General features: G+C 42.7%; 1 protein-coding gene across 1 annotated transcript in view; it reads left to right on the forward strand.

Moving 5' to 3' along the window:
• Positions 1-16,656, forward strand: part of LOC142311954 (uncharacterized) — a 120,747-nt gene that overhangs the window by 19,224 nt on the left and 84,867 nt on the right. Inside the window, exons 6-8 of the mRNA XM_075350821.1 lie at positions 1,368-1,424; positions 2,938-3,028; positions 4,885-5,748. Of these exons, the coding sequence (XP_075206936.1) occupies positions 1,368-1,424; positions 2,938-3,028; positions 4,885-5,748 (1,012 nt within the window). The remainder of the gene's footprint in view (positions 1-1,367; positions 1,425-2,937; positions 3,029-4,884; positions 5,749-16,656) is intronic.

A 16,656-nucleotide genomic window follows, 5' to 3' on the forward strand; every position in this document is an offset into this window, starting at 1 on the left:
CTCGGGATCGAAGGACCAGTCCTCCTGGGTTCAGACCCCAGTTTACTGTCTCAGGGTCCGATATTCCATCCGGACCCCCAGAAACTCAAGTTAGCTGCCTGGCTTCTGAGGCCCGGGTAATGAAGGCCCAAGGACTTTCTGACAAGGTCGTGGCTACTCTACAGAACAACCGTAAACCGGTGACTAATAGTATTTACAATAAAATCTGGATGAGATTTTCCTCCTGGTGTGGTTCTCGGCCTCCTGACCCGCTCCGGCCTAACATTGCGCAGATTCTCGACTTCCTCCAGAGTGGATTGGACTTAGGCCTTCGGCCCAGCACCCTGAAGGTGCAGGTCTCGGCGCTCAGTGCAGTCTTTGACACGGCTCTGGCAGATCATCGCTGGATCCGCCGTTTCTTGGTGTCCGCTAGTAGGCTCTGTCCGCGGCAGAGGGTCCTGACACCTTGCTGGGATCTCAATGTGGTCCTTACCGGACTATCTCAGTCGCCCTTTGAGCCTCTGTCCTCCTGTAGCATCCGTTCTCTCTCTCACAAGACTGCCTTTCTCGTGGCTATTACGTCCGCTCGGAGAGTCGGGGAACTTCAAGCATTGTCTATTCGGGAGCCTTACCTGACCGTCAGAGATGACAGCATTATCTTTCAGCTGGACCCTTCCTTCCTTCCCAAAGTGGTTTCGGATTTTCACCGTTCTCAGTCCATCGTCCTGCCTTCCTTCTGTCAGCATCCTAGGACTCCGGGGGAGGAAGTGTTCCATTCTTTGGACGTTCGTCGGACAGTGTTGCGCTACCTAGATATTACTGCACCTTGGCGTATTGATCATAACCTATTTATCCAGCCCTTTGGTCGAAATAAGGGCAGGAAGGTGGCTAAGAGTATCGTCGCCAACTGGATTGTGCGGGCCATTAGAGACGCCTACCTTGCTCAGCATCTGTCTCCGCCTACCGGATTTACGGCACACTCCACCAGGGCTACCTCTGTCTCCTGGGCTGAACGGGCAGGGGCTTCTCCTGGGCAGATCTGCAAGGCGGCTACGTGGTCTTCCCTCCATACTTTCACGAAGCATTATCGTTTGGATCTGGATTCCAACAGGGATTTGGCTTTTGGCAGGAAGATCCTGCAGGCTGTGGTCCCCCCCTAGGTATCAATTCGTTGGTATTCTTCCTATGCTGTCGTGGAAGGGACTAGAGAAATAAGAATTATTCTTACCGTTAATTCGGTTTCTAGGACCTTCCACGACAGCACGTAATTCCCTCCCTTATCCTCGATATGTTTGTACTTCTCATATGCTATGGGTTCTTTGTAATACACTGGCTATGGGAGGTGGGAGGGTCCTTTTAACCTCTCTTGTGCTTCTTGTCCCAATTAGGGCGTGGAGAGACAACCTCCTATGCTGTCGTCGAAGGTCCTAGAAACCGAATTAACGGTAAGAATAATTCTTATTTTTTGCACCCCAAAAAGTGCATAGTAGAGAAGAGAGAGTGCCCAGCAGATTATTGAACCATTTTGGCACCCTGCGCCAGGCTCTTACGGCGCTCTGCGCCAGGCTCTGTTAGAGCGCCCTGCGCCAACCTATCTTGGGGCAGCCTGCACCAGGCCCAAAATAGAATGGTGGCATCACTCTTGATCCGGCCTTTACACAGGTAGTAAAGTAAGACTTGTGCGAAAGAGCACAAATTGGATTACTGCGTAGTGTAAAAACTTTGCCTGCACATAAGAATCCAGATTTATGAGGCACCATGTGGATAAGAGGGTCAGAATTTGTACCATAATTAATCTACTAACTCTTAAGGGCGCTTTACACGCAGCAACATCGCTAGAGATGTCGCTCATGAAAGCACCCGCCCCCGTCGTTTGTGCGTCACGGGCAAATCACTGCCCATGGCGCACAATATCGCTAGTACCCGTCACACATAATTACCTTCCCAGCGACGTCGCTGTGGCCGGCAAACAGCCTCTTTTCTAAGGGGGCAGTTCATGAAGCGTCACAGCGACGTCACACGGCAGGTGTCCAATAGAAGCAGAGGGGCGGATTGCAGCCGCATGAAAGTCACGCCCACCTCGTTGCCAGAGGACGCAGGTACGGTGTTGTTTGATGTTCCTGGGGTGTCACACATAGCGATGTGTTCTGCCTCAGTAGCAACAGACAACCTGCGTCCAAAAGCAGCAACGATCTTTTGGAAATGGACGACATGTCAACAATCAACGATTTGGTAAGTATTTTGCATCGTTAGCGGTTGCTCGTTCGTGTCACACGCAACGACGTCGCTAACTAGGCCGGATGTGCGTCACGAATTCCGTGACCCCCAACGACATCTTGTTAGCGATCTCGTTGTGTGTAATGGGGCCTTTACTGTTAGGCTAATGGAGGTGGATAAATGGTGTGGAGAATGTATTCTTGAACAAAAGCCGTTCTTAGTCAACTTAGGGCTATAGATAATTAATTACAATTTGCCAAAGGCAACTAAAGACCTCTAAACTAAAGACTAATTTTATAAATTAAAACATAACTTTTAATATTTAGCATTATAAATTCAAAAGCACACATTATTAAAACCAATTATGAGCTTCAATGGGTGTTTGTTTCTCTTACTCTTTGTAGCAGTAATACCCTTGCCTCTCAACAATTAGTATATTGTAGCTAGAAAAAGGCCTATAATCCAACTCTCAATATTAGTAGTGGGCTATGGTATAATCCATTGTTGCTCTCTATATTAAAATTGTGAATCTATTGTCTACCCTGATGACGTCAGTTTATTGGAGAAGCAATAGGTTCACAATTTTAATATAGTTGCCTTTGGCAAATTGTAATTGAGAATGTATTCTTTGCATTGTTTACAGTTCATGTCCACCCATCATTAATCGGCATGTTAAGTTAGGATGTTTACACTTCTTATGATTTCTCAATTTTTTTGTGACTTTTACAATATTTGTTTCAGGGTTCAGATCTGACCCATATTAATACTACAGAGACATATGTGAGGGGCGATGAGTGGTTTAAAGAGGAGATTTCTACAGATAACCTCATCGGTGAGTAGTGACCACTAAGTGCAGGGAAATTCTTTAGAATGTAAGCCCACAAGGGTAGGGCCCTCTTGCCTCTGTACTAATCTGTCTGTGTAAATTTATTTTGTGTATAACCCTTTCTCATGTACAGCACCATGTAATAAATGGTATTCTATAAATAAATATTAATAATTAATAATAAAAGTTACAAATACATGGCGAACCCGCAGATGTTCGGGTTTGGCGGGATTGGCCAGACTTCAAAAGTCTGGTTTGGGACCGGATTTGAACCCGAACATGAGCCTGGACCCCAATCCCCATATAAGTCTATGGGGACCTGAACTTGTGTGCTGTGAAATGGTGTTAGTAAGAGCTAGGGAGCTACAACAGGTAAGAAAATGGGGATTATACTTAGAGTTTCCACGCCGCCGTCACACTTCTTTTAGGTCCACTCATTAACGCTCATGAATTTTCACTGCTTCCGCTGCCCACCTTCTATGACAGTGTCTGCGACTGGTTGCCCTCACACTAGCTGTCTGGGTTACTGGAGTGGAGTGTAAAAAATAAATAAATAAATAATTGGAAAAAATGGCAGTGAGTTCCCCGTATTTTGATACCCAGTGGAGATAAAGCAGACAGCCCGCTGTGTGCTTAATCTTGGCTGTGCATCAAAATACGAGGGATCCCACACGGGTTGTTTAAAATTGTTTAAATAATTTTAAAATGCAGCATGTGGTCCCCCCCCAAGCTAAAGCAGACAGCTGTTGGCTGGTATTCTCAGGTGGGGAAGTCCATGGTTATTAGGCCTGCACCCCAACCTAAAAATAGTAGCCTGCAGCCACTCCTGAATTGTCGCATCCATTAGAAGCGCCAATCCTGGCGCTTTACCCAGCTTCTCCTAATTGCCCAGGTGTGGTGGCAATCGGGCTAATATAAGAGGTTAATGACAGTTGTGATATGTCAAGAAATCACAGCTGTCATCAAGCCTGAGATTAGTAATGGGGATGGGTCTATGAGACCCCTCCATTACTAATCGTTTAAGTAAAAATAAATAAACACAAAACACAGAGAAAAATCTTATATTTAAAAAAAGAAGGAAAAACTCCCTCTTTCACCAATTTACTAACCCCCCAAAACACCCCATGCAGGTCCGACATAATCCACATACACAACTATGTCAGCTCTGCTACATCTGAGGTCGCATTGCGCAGTCACATTAGAAAACGTGACCTAGCACTGAGCCTTGTGGTATATAGTGACGGAGCCGCCACTGTGAGCGGTGACGTCAGTGAGTTCACATGAGGTCGCGGCTGGCAGTTCCCTTGGTATCCCAGCTGTGACCTCAGGTAAATTGACCTGAGGTGAACGCATTGAACTCAAATCCGGTAATCCAGCATTGAGTTCAACGGTGCCAGATTACCTGATTAATTGGCACCATTCAAGTGAATAATCACATTTTTGCAGCGTTTTTCTGCCATTAGATACAAATTTGGTGCTGAAATTTCTGTAGCAAATTTCTGCACCATAACTGCATCTCCTGGCAGAAAAAGAAACACTCCAAAATTGCAACGCGGTTTTTGGATCAGGTTTCTGTTGTTAAATGTAGAGATTCTTGCACCAAATCTGCATCTCATATCAGAAAACTGCATCAAAAAACATGGTTTTTTTGCATTTTTCTGCCAAGAGATGCAGCTGTGACCTCAAGTGAACTCACTGACATCACCACTCACAACTGCGGCTCAGTCATTTGTCAGGAGCGATTTCAGATAGTTCACATGATGCCACAGCTGGGGTACCATGGGAGCAAAATGACTTAATTAATAATATTATTTCTAGGCATTGATTTTGAAAAATAATAAAAACAGTTTCATTCTTGACAGATGACTGTACCAGGAGCTCAGAGAAAAATCTTATATTTTCAGATTTTGCAGCAGATGCTCATGGTTTCCCACCAGCTACACATGAAGACCTCATCATTACCACAGAATTTCCTCCAGGACTTCACAGTAAAAATCTATCATTTGATCCTTCTCCAAAGTTCTTATCTTCTGATTCATCACAGACTGCTAAGTCAAATAAAAATAACAAAAGTGATGGTGAACAACAAAGACCTCAAATAGAGGAGAAGCCATATTTATGTTCCGAATGTGAGAAATGTTTTACACAGAAATCAGATCTTGTTAGACATAAGAGAATTCACACAGGCGAAAAGCCATTTTCATGCCCAGAATGTGGAAAGTGTTTTACAGATAAATCAAATTTTGTCAGACATCAAAGAATTCATACAGGGGAGAAGCCATTTTTATGTTCAGAATGTGGAAAATATTTTACTAACAAATCAGATTTTCTTAAACATCAGAGAATTCACACAGGGGAGAAGCCATTTTTATGCTCAGAATGTGGGAAATGCTTTACAAATAAATCACAACTTGGCGCACATCAGAGAGTTCACACAGGAGAGAAGCCATTTTCATGTTCTGAATGTGGAAAATGTTTTACAGAGAAATCAGATCTAGTTAGACATCAGAAAGGGCACTCGGGGCAGAAAGATATTTCATGTTCAGAATGTGACAAATGTTTTATAAAGAAATCCCATCTTATTATACATCAGAGAATTCATACAGGGGAGAAGCCATTTTTATGTTCTGATTGTGGGAAATGTTTTACACAGAAGTCACATCTTGTTACACATCAGAGAGCTCACAAACTTGAGAAGCCATTTACTTGTTCAGAGTGTGGAAGATGTTTTGGACAGAAATCCCATCTTCTTAACCATCAAAGACTTCACACAGAGAAATAGTTCCTTCTTAGTTTTAGTTATTGTATTGATGAATTCTAGTCAAAGGGAAAGTAAAGTCACACATTTACACAAGAGACCAAAAGCATATTAGGTCAGATGGACAATTTTCTAAAGGGGTCAAATGAGGAGCTTGGACTATTGTGGCTGGCCGAATCAACTGGTATAACTTAATTCTGCTTGGTTTTATCGTTTCATAAAAGGTACTGAAGTATTCTGTTTAGCATATATATGTGATCATAAACTTTATTATACTAAGCATTAGCAGTACTACCTACCCAATATGTGTTACCTATGGGATTGATGAGCATTATTCAACTTGCAAGATCCATAATAGGGTCTTCTCACATATGAATGAGGCCCAGAAATATTTTCAATTGGGGAAAGAGTTTGCTTTTGGAACAGAATGATCGTTGTATTCCACAAGCACCTATTAGGCTTAATGAAAATATATTTGACTGTTTAATGAGACATCAACTTGTTCACATCCTTTTTTACCTTGGACCGGCCACCAGGTCCTATTTTAGCTTTTATTCACAGGTAGCACAGTGCCAAACTACTTTTTACTGAGATGTAGTGACGAGCGAGCATGCTCCCCACTGCTCTTTACTCATCAAGCATCAAAGTGCTCGGGTACTTGCGAAGTTTGGGCGAGTATTGCGGGTGCTTGGATGTTTCGTACGAGAAATAACGACCAAAACGCACAAGCCTATGGTCGTTATTTCACTGATGAAAAATCCGAGCACCCGCAATACTCACCCAAACTTTGCTGCTTGATGTGAACAGCAACCCCAGGAAGAGACATTCGCAGTCTCTGAATTAGCTTTCACTGGGGTTAAAGCAACATTTTCGAATGTAGTATGACAAATTTGAATAAAAGAAAAAAAAAAAGCTCTCCCTCCCCCTAAAAATGCTTGTGGTATGTGGGAAGAGTGCCGAACTATTCAATCATTTTCTTCCATTATACTCGTTACTTGAGTTGAGCACTTTCAGAACGTCTGACCTGCTCTACTCAACGGCTGAGCACCGAGCATTTTGGTACTCGCCCATCTCTATTTAGATGGCATGGCTGGGGCACAGCTGTTCACTGCAGGGAGCATCAACAGACAGACCCATACATAAATTACACTAAGCTCTCTCAGATAGGCATGTATATAACAAGAAATAGCAGACAGTGCGCAACATATTGTATGCACCTGACATACTTCTAAGGGTCAGGTCTCTGCAGAGCTCAGGAGCACACTGTGTCCAAAAAATGCTGAAACACTGCTGCTAATTACATTTGATTTCCAGACCTTTGACTGTATCTGCCCGTGGGCTGTTCTTTGTCCATTTGTGATTTACAGAAATAACTTGTTATTAAAAAATGTATGCACTTATTAATAAACAACTAGAAAAAGTTGGGACACTGTAAATTGTCATGAAAACAACCTTGCAATGATTTGGAAATCTCTTGTAATCCTATTTTATTCACAGAAGAACATAGCACACAGATCAGAAGTTGAATGTTAGGGCGGCTTTGCACGTTGCAACATCGCACGTGCGATGTCGGTGGGGTCAAATCGAAAGTGACGTGCATCCGGCGTCACTTTCGACATCGTTGTGTGTAAATCCTAGATGATACGATTAACAAGCGCAAAAGCGTCGTTATCGTATCATCGGTGCAGACTCCGACTTTTTCATAATTACGCTGCAGCGACAGGTACGATGCTGTTCCTTGTTCCTGCGGCATCACACATTGCTGAGTGTAAAGCCGCAGGAGCGAGGAACATCTCCTTACCTGCCGCCGGCGGCTATACGGAAGGAAGGAGGTGGGCGGGATGTTTACATCCTGCTCATCTCCGCCCCTCCGCCGCTATTGGCCGCCTGCCATGTGATGTCGCTATGATGCCGCACGACCCGCCCCCTTAGGAAGGAGGCGGGTCGCCGGCCAGATCGACGGTCGCAGGGCAGGTGAGTGCATGTGAAGCTGGCGTAGCGATACTTTTCGCTACGCCAGCTATCACAAGATATCGTACCTGCGACGGGGGCGGGGACTATCGCGTGCGACATCGCAGCATCGGCTTGCGATGTCGCAACGTGCAAAGCCCGCCTTAGACATCTTTCCAATTAAAGGCAATCTGTCACCTGGTTTTTGTTACTTCACCTGAGAGCAGCATAATGTAGACAAAGAGATTCTGAAACTAACCATGTTTAACTTAGATTACAGGGTGCAGCTGTTCTGACTTTATCACATAATTGAGTGTAGCAGAGCTTGGAGCTGTCTCAATCCACATCAGGCTCTCTATAGAGATTGTGCATTGACTGGTAGTATCAATCACAGCAGGGGGCTTGTGGGTCTGCTCTGCATTTGCAGAGGAGTCACACCAATGTTAATCACAGAGAAATAAACCCTTTAGTATAGGTAAACAATAGCTCTGTGCACACAGATAAGAGATACACAGATGTTTTTTTTTCTTTTTTTAAGCCTTGCAGCATGCTGTCCTCAGCTTACATTGCAAAATCCTGGTGACAGAGTCCCTTTAATATGAAAAAAAGAACTCACTGAGAAATGGATTGCAGCAACACATCTCAAAAAATTTCAGTCAAGACCATGTCTAGCATTGTGTAGCATCCCCTCTTCTTTTTTACAACAGTCTGGAAAGTGAGACTTATTGCCTACGATTTGGAAAAAGAATGTAGTCCAATTCTCTTATGTAGAACTCTCATTGCTCAATAGACCGTGGGTTTTTTTGACAAAATTTCCTTTTTAACATGCCCCAATTTTTATTTTTTTTGCATCAGTAAATGGTCAGGATTGCAGATGGCGAGTCCATCACTCAAACTCTTCTGTTATGCCATACTGTTGTGATAGATACAATATGCAGTTTAGCATTGTCTTGCTGAAATATGCAAGTTCTTCCCTGAAATAGATACGGTCCGGATGGCAATATATGTTGCTCTAACATCTCTATATAATACTCAGCATTGATGGCGTCTTTCAGGCTGTGGAAGCTGCCCCTGCCTTAGGCACTAATGAAAACCCATACCATCAGTTATGCAGGAACTGTGCACTGATAACAAGCTGCATGGTCCTTCTCCTCTTGAGACCTATGGACATGGCATAAAGAATTTTCACATTTTGATTCCTTTGACCACAGAACAGTTTTCCATTTTGCCTCAGTCCATGTTAAATACGTTTTGGCCTGCATAAGATGGCAGTATTTTTTAATTGTGTTGATTTATGGTTTGTTCTTTGAATGATAGCACTTCAACTGGCATTTGTGATTCAAATAAACTAATCACAGACAAGGAATTTTGGACATACTCCTCAGCATATGGAGTGATTGGGATGACTGAATTATGCCTTTTTTTTAATGCAGTGCCACCAGAGGACCAATAGATCTCGAGCATCCAGTATTGCCCATCGGTTTTGTCCTTTGTAAATATACTGTAGATTGTATGATATTTGAAGTCTTTACAATTTTACATTGAGGAACATTTTTCTGCAATTACTCCATAATGTTTAGACACAGTTATTCACAGATTGGTGACCTCTGACCATATTTGCTTCTAAGAGACTATGCCTCTTTAACATGCTCTTTTTATATATAGAAAAAAAGAAATTTTCAGCTCACCTGTAGCCTGGGCTGTGGAATCCAGCAAGTGCACGGTATCCACCGGCAGATCCCAGACGGTAATGCAGAGGTAAGAAGTTGAAGGAAGGATCCGGCACAAAAAAACTCCTTATAGTAAAAACATCGTAGCCTTTATTTTAAACGTTAAAAACCAACATGTAGTGGAGACCCAAGATTGTATCTATAACGGGGGAGCTTTACGCGTTTCGGACTTGAATAAAAACAAAAAAGTCCTTAGTCATAAGTCATACACTTATGACTAAGGACTTTTTTGTTTTTATTCAAGTCCGAAACGCGTAAAGCTCCCCCGTTATAGATACAATCTTGGGTCTCCACTACATGTTGGTTTTTAACGTTTAAAATAAAGGCTACGATGTTTTTACTATAAGGAGTTTTTTTGTGCCGGATCCTTCCTTCAACTTCTTACCTCTTTTTATATATATAGTCATGATTTAGTTGAAAATTTAACGTTACTTTTAAAGCCTTGTATTAACCTTGCCCCCATTTTTTAAGGTGTGTTTCTTCTTTCAATCTTTAAATTTAGGGGTTTTTTTCCACATGAAACAGAAAAATGTCCAATGTTCAACTTCTGGTCTGTATTCAACATTCTCTTGTGAATAAAATATGGCAATAATAAATTTCCAAATGGGTACATCATTGTTTTATTTACATTTTACATCCCACCTTATTTGGGAATTGTGTTTGTACTATAAAGTAAGTACAATATAAATAACACTTATATTGTGTATAATACATATTTAAAAATACATTATAAATGCATGTTAAATGGATTGTAGATGTCTAAATATGTAATCAAGACAGCCTGGGAACTGAGGCAACTATCCAATGGCCAGCTTGTCTCATCTTATTAACAGGGTGTCCTATTAAATGTGATAAGCTGAGTATCAGATGGTTGCCTCAGCATCCCTCCACATCTGATGTTAGACCTTAGGAAATTGAAAGGCTTTGGGCAACTTTTTAAACTTGTTACCAATCATTATTATTAAATATTTCCCTTTACAAATTATATCCTTGTGTTTGGATTTTTATTGTTACTATAATTCCTTAGAACGAGAGATGTAACATCCTGCTGTACCAGCCTCCTGCCTCCCTGCTGTGAGCCTCCTGCCTCCCTCTTGTGAGCCTCCTGCCTCCCTACTGTGCATGCCTTCCTGCTGTGAGCCTCCTGCTGCTGTGAGCCTCCTGCCTCCCGGTGCTGTGAGCCTCCTTCCTCCCAGTGCTGTGAGCCTCCTGCTGCTGTGAGCCTCCTGCCTCCCTATTGTACATGCCTCCCGCTGCTGTGGTATGCCTCCCGCTGCTGTGGTATGCCTCCCGCTGCTGTGCCTGCCTCCCAGTGCTGTGTGCCTGCCTCCCAGTGCTGTGTGCCACCCTCCCTCCAGTGCTGTGTGCCACACCCCCTAGTGCTGTCTGTGCTCCCTCAGTCCTGTTCATATGCTCCAGTTCTGTTTCTGCCCCTCTAGTGTTGTCCGTGCCACCGCCATTGCCGTACGTGCCCAGCAGTACTGTCCGAGCCCCAGCCCCTAGTGTGATGTGTATATGCCCCCAGTACCTCCTGCTGTGATGTGTGTAAATGTCCCCAGTCCCTCCTGTGATGTATATACACGTCCCTAGCCCCTCCTGCTGTGATGTGTGTATATGTCCCTAGCCCCTCCTGTGATATGATATATATATGCCCCCAGCCCCTCCTGTGATGTATATGTATGCCCCCAGCCCCACCTGTGATGTATATATATGTCCGCACCGCCTCCTGTGATGTATATATATATGTCCTCCTGTGATGTATATATATATTTATGTATATATATATGGCCCCAGCCACACCTGTGATGTATGTGCCTTCAGCATCTCCTACATGATGTACTGTATATGATTTACCAATCTATTGACTGTGCTCCAGATCGAGACAAACCTGGAAAAGCAGTTGTGAGAAGCCACATGATCAATATCACCGAACATCAGAGCTGCACGAGCCACCACAATAAGGGTTAATTAATTAATTGACCAAATATATTAGGATAATTTTCAAGTTGATAATTTTTTGCGGACGCCGAAGGTTGGTAGAAATTTCTAAATGGCCCTCGGCAGGAAAAAGGTCCCCCACCCCTGAGCTAGATGCACGGGAGGGTGCTGAAATGCATCACGGCTCACTGCTTAGAGAAAATGTCGTGCGACGTGGGAGCTGGGGAGGGTGAGTAAATTTTTTTTTTGATGCAGAGAAATATGCCAGGAGGCCCCCAGGATGGGACATATATACCGGGAGGAAGACATATTCACCAGGAAGGGTCAGAAACCAGGCTGGGAACATACATACCCCCATGTGCCCATATATATACATATATATATATATATATATACATACATACACACACCAGGAGGCTCCTAGGATGGGAAATAATTACTGGGAGGAGGATATAGGATATATTTACCAGGAGGGGCAGAAACCAGGGTGAGAATATATATGCCCCCATGTGCCCAGGAGGGGGATATGAGTATATATATATATATATATATATATATATATATATATATATATATTATACTGTGTATATATACCAGGAGGCCCCTAGGTTGGGACATATATATCGGGAGGAGGACATATTCACCATGAGGGGCAGAAACCAGGCTGGGAACATATATACCCGTATGTGCCCAGGAGCGGAAAAATAATAATAGCTAGAATATATATATATATATATATATATATATATATACATATATCTATATACCAGGAGGCCCCCAGGATGGGGCATATATACCAGAGTGTGCTTGGGAGGGGAATATATACAATATATACACCAGAAGGCCCCCAGGATGTGACATATATACAAGGAGGAAGACATATATACCATGAGTGGCCCAGGAAGGGGTCATACATGTCAGAAGGGCATATATACCAGGAAAGGGACAAATAAACCAGGATGGGGACATATATACCAAGAAGGGGATATACAGTATATACCAGAATGTGCCCAGGAGGGGAATGTACAGTATATAGCAGGAGGGGACATATATACCTAAATGGGAACATACAGTATATACAAAGAGAGGGACATATATATCAGGAGGGGGACATATCTACCTAAATGGGGACATATATACTGTATGTATATATATTTTGTTTTTTATATATGTATATATATATATATATATATATCTCTGTATATATATATATATACATATACATATACTGTGTGTGTGTATATTTTTATATATACAGTTAGGTCCAGAAATATTTGGACAGTGACACAAGTTTTGTTATTTTAGCTGTTTACAAAAACATGTTCAGAAATACAATTATATATATAATATGGGCTGAAAGTGCACACTCCCAGCTGCAATATGAGAGTTTTCACATCCAAATCGGAGAAAGGGTTTAGGAATCATAGCTCTGTAATGCATAGCCTCCTCTTTTTCAAGGGACCAAAAGTAATTGGACAAGGGACTCTAAGGGCTCCAATTAACTCTGAAGGCGTCTCCCTCGTTAACCTGTAATCAATGAAGTAGTTAAAAGGTCTGGGGTTGATTACAGGTGTGTGGTTTTGCATTTGGAAGCTGTTGCTGTGACCAGACAACATGCGGTTTAAGGAACTCTCAATTGAGGTGAAGCAGAACATCCTGAGGCTGAAAAAAAAGAAAAAATCCATCAGAGAGATAGCAGACATGCTTGGAGTAGCAAAATCAACAGTCGGGTACATTCTGAGAAAAAAGGAATTGACTGGTGAGCTTGGGAACTCAAAAAGGCCTGGGCGTCCACGGATGACAACAGTGGTGGATGATCGCCGCATACTTTCTTTGGTGAAGAAGAACCTGTTCACAACATCAACTGAAGTCCAGTACACTCTCAGTGAAGTAGGTGTATCTGTCTCTAAGTCAACAGTAAAGAGAAGACTCCATGAAAGTAAATACAAAGGGTTCACATCTAGATGCAAACCATTCATCAATTCCAAAAATAGACAGGCCAGAGTTAAATTTGCTGAAAAACACCTCATGAAGCCAGCTCAGTTCTGGAAAAGTATTCTATGGACAGATGAGACAAAGATCAACCTGTACCAGAATGATGGGAAGAAAAAAGTTTGGAGAAGAAGAGGAACGGCACATGATCCAAGGCACACCACATCCTCTGTAAAACATGGTGGAGGCAACGTGATGGCATGGGCATGCATGGCTTTCAATGGCACTGGGTCACTTGTGTTTATTGATGACATAACAGCAGACAAGAGTAGCCGGATGAATTCTGAAGTGTACCGGGATATACTTTCAGCCCAGATTCAGCCAAATGCTGCAAAGTTGATCGGACGGCGCTTCATAGTACAGATGGACAATGACCCCAAGCATACAGCCAAAGCTACCCAGGAGTTCATGAGTGCAAAAAAGTGGAACATTCTGCAATGGCCAAGTCAATCACCAGATCTTAACCCAATTGAGCATGCATTTCACTTGCTCAAATCCAGACTTAAGACGGAAAGACCCACAAACAAGCAAGACCTGAAGGCTGCGGCTGTAAAGGCCTGGCAAAGCATTAAGAAGGAGGAAACCCAGCGTTTGGTGATGTCCATGGGTTCCAGACTTAAGGCAGTGATTGCCTCCAAAGGATTCGCAACAAAATATTGAAAATAAAAATATTTTGTTTGGGTTTGGTTTATTTGTCCAATTACTTTTGACCTCCTAAAATGTGGAGTGTTTGTAAAGAAATGTGTACAATTCCTACAATTTCTATCAGATATTTTTGTTCAAACCTTCAAATTAAATGTTACAATCTGCACTTGAATTCTGTTGTAGAGGTTTCATTTCAAATCCAATGTGGTGGCATGCAGAGCCCAACTCGCGAAAATTGTGTCACTGTCCAAATATTTCTGGACCTAACTATATATATATATATATATATATATATATATATAAAATTTGGATTTTATTGATACAAAAGATATAAGGCTAGGAAAAACAACCCTCTATTGACTTACTGCCATGTTACCTTTAACATGAGGCTCTACAGTCAGGTATTGTGTATATAGTTATTGTACATTCTATTATCAGTGCGCTGATACTTCATTGGGGATAAGTACAGGATTATTATGTCCATCCCCCTATTTCTTCCATTCTTTTTCTCTTGATAATTGTGCTTTTAACCTTTGTTTTTGTCAGCCTTATATGTTTTGTATCAATAAAAGCCATGTTTATATATAAATAGCTGGGTGTGCACATTTTTACGTTGCATCTTTTTTCCTCTCATGTTATACTTCTTTTTTTGCATAGTTTTTGTTTTTTTTGTTAGCACCCTCCCTTTATTTATATTTATTACATTGTGGTGCCCACTACTTATTTCTTAACCAAGTGTTGCAAGTAGCAGTGTGTGTGAGGGGGGGGGGGGCTATTATACAGAGGGGGCAGTGTGTGTGTGGGGATATTATACATAGAGGCATTGTGGGAGAGATATTATGGAGAGGGTCGATGTAAGGAGTGTATTATTAATTTTCTGGGGAAAATACCTCATTTTCTGAAACAACTTCAAGGGTGCTAACACTTTTGGCCATGAATGTATATACAGTATATATATATATATATATATATATATATATATATATATATATATATATATATATATATGTGTGTGTGTGTGTGTGTGTGTGTGTGTGTGTGTGTGTGTATATATATATATATATATATATATATATATATATATATATATATATATATATATATATATATATATATATATACATACACACACACACACACACGTTTTTCCAAGAGTGGCTGTGGGAGGTTTCTGAGGTGGAGGCGATGCTGTGGTGTGACCCGAATCTCAAAATGTTTGAATTTGCATGAAACCTCAAATTACAGGGAATTAAACTTGAACTCCGTTCTCTGCTAATCGATCCGATCATTCAATGTTCATTGTTTTGAACTTTTAACTTTCAGGCTCCATATCTCACCATCCACTACATCTTCAGCTTCATTTTATAAACTATCATTTGGGCTATCTCATTCAGAAATTAGACTTACAACTATTTAGCATATGATTAGTTATGCATATTTTTGTCATGTCACTGCATTGTTATTGTTTTACTCCTGGTGGTGGAAAAATCTTTTTCTTCCTTAATACTACAAATTACAACCTGTTGTCACATTCCTTAATAGCTCAGTGTGTTATTAGGTTGATTCCCAAGTGAAAAGTCACTGATTCCAATCAATAGGCCGCCATGAAAAAGATTTCCCAAGAAACTCATCGGTAGTATACTCTTGGCCAAGAAAATTGCTAAACTGTATCATGTAAGGCCGTGACAGTTAGAAGAATACAAAATGAATTCTGTCCATCCATTCAAAAGACAAGAGGTGGGTCTGAAAGAAACAAGGCGAGTTACTTCATACATTTGAGTACTATGCAGGGCCGTATTTACCATTAGGCACCCGTGGTCCCGTGCCTGGGGCGGCAGGATGCAGGGGGGCGGCACCTTCTAGCAGTAAAAAAAAAAATTTTTTTTTACACATTCATTAAATCCGCTGTATTTTCGGAGGGGGGAGGGGGGAGAGGCGCACCTTTATTTATTTGTATCGGCGTCAATTAAGACGCGAATGCAGACATACTGCGGCGGCCGGGCACAGAGAGCTGATTGACCCCGGTACTGCACTTCCGGGGTCACAGGCGCGCCAATCAGCTCCTTCCTCTGTGCTGCGTCCAATGCTGTGTGGATTTCACATGCAGAGCTCACAGCAGGACGCCGCAGAAGACGCCGCGATGGAAGCCGGTGTCAGAAGAGGATACTCACGTGAGCCAGGAAGATGACGGCGGGCCCTGGAGCAGGTAAGTGCTCGCAGAGCTGAAGATTCATAAGGAGCGTGGGGGTGTCTCTAATGCAGACTGGAGATCTGCGTATGGGGTGGGAGGAGAGAGGCTGGTACTGGGGGAGACTTGGGGGAAGAGAAGCTGATACTGGGGGAGACTGGGAGGAGAGAGTCTAATGCTGGGGGAGGCTGATGTTGCGGAAGGCTGGGAGGGGGGAGGCTGACACTGGGGGAGGCTGGGAGGAGGGAGGCTGATGCTGAGGGAGGCTGATGCTGGGGGAGGCTGGGAGGAGAGAGGCTGATGCTGCGGGAGGCTAATGCTGGGGGAGGCTGGTGCTGGGGGAGGCTGGGAGGAGGGAGGCTGATACTGGGGGAGGCTGATGCTGGGGGAGAGGGGGGAGGCTGATGCTGGGGGAGGCTGGGAGGAGAGGCTG

This window comes from Anomaloglossus baeobatrachus, chromosome 5 (genome assembly GCF_048569485.1).
Source record: "Anomaloglossus baeobatrachus isolate aAnoBae1 chromosome 5, aAnoBae1.hap1, whole genome shotgun sequence".
NCBI classification, from domain to species: Eukaryota; Metazoa; Chordata; class Amphibia; order Anura; family Aromobatidae; genus Anomaloglossus; species Anomaloglossus baeobatrachus.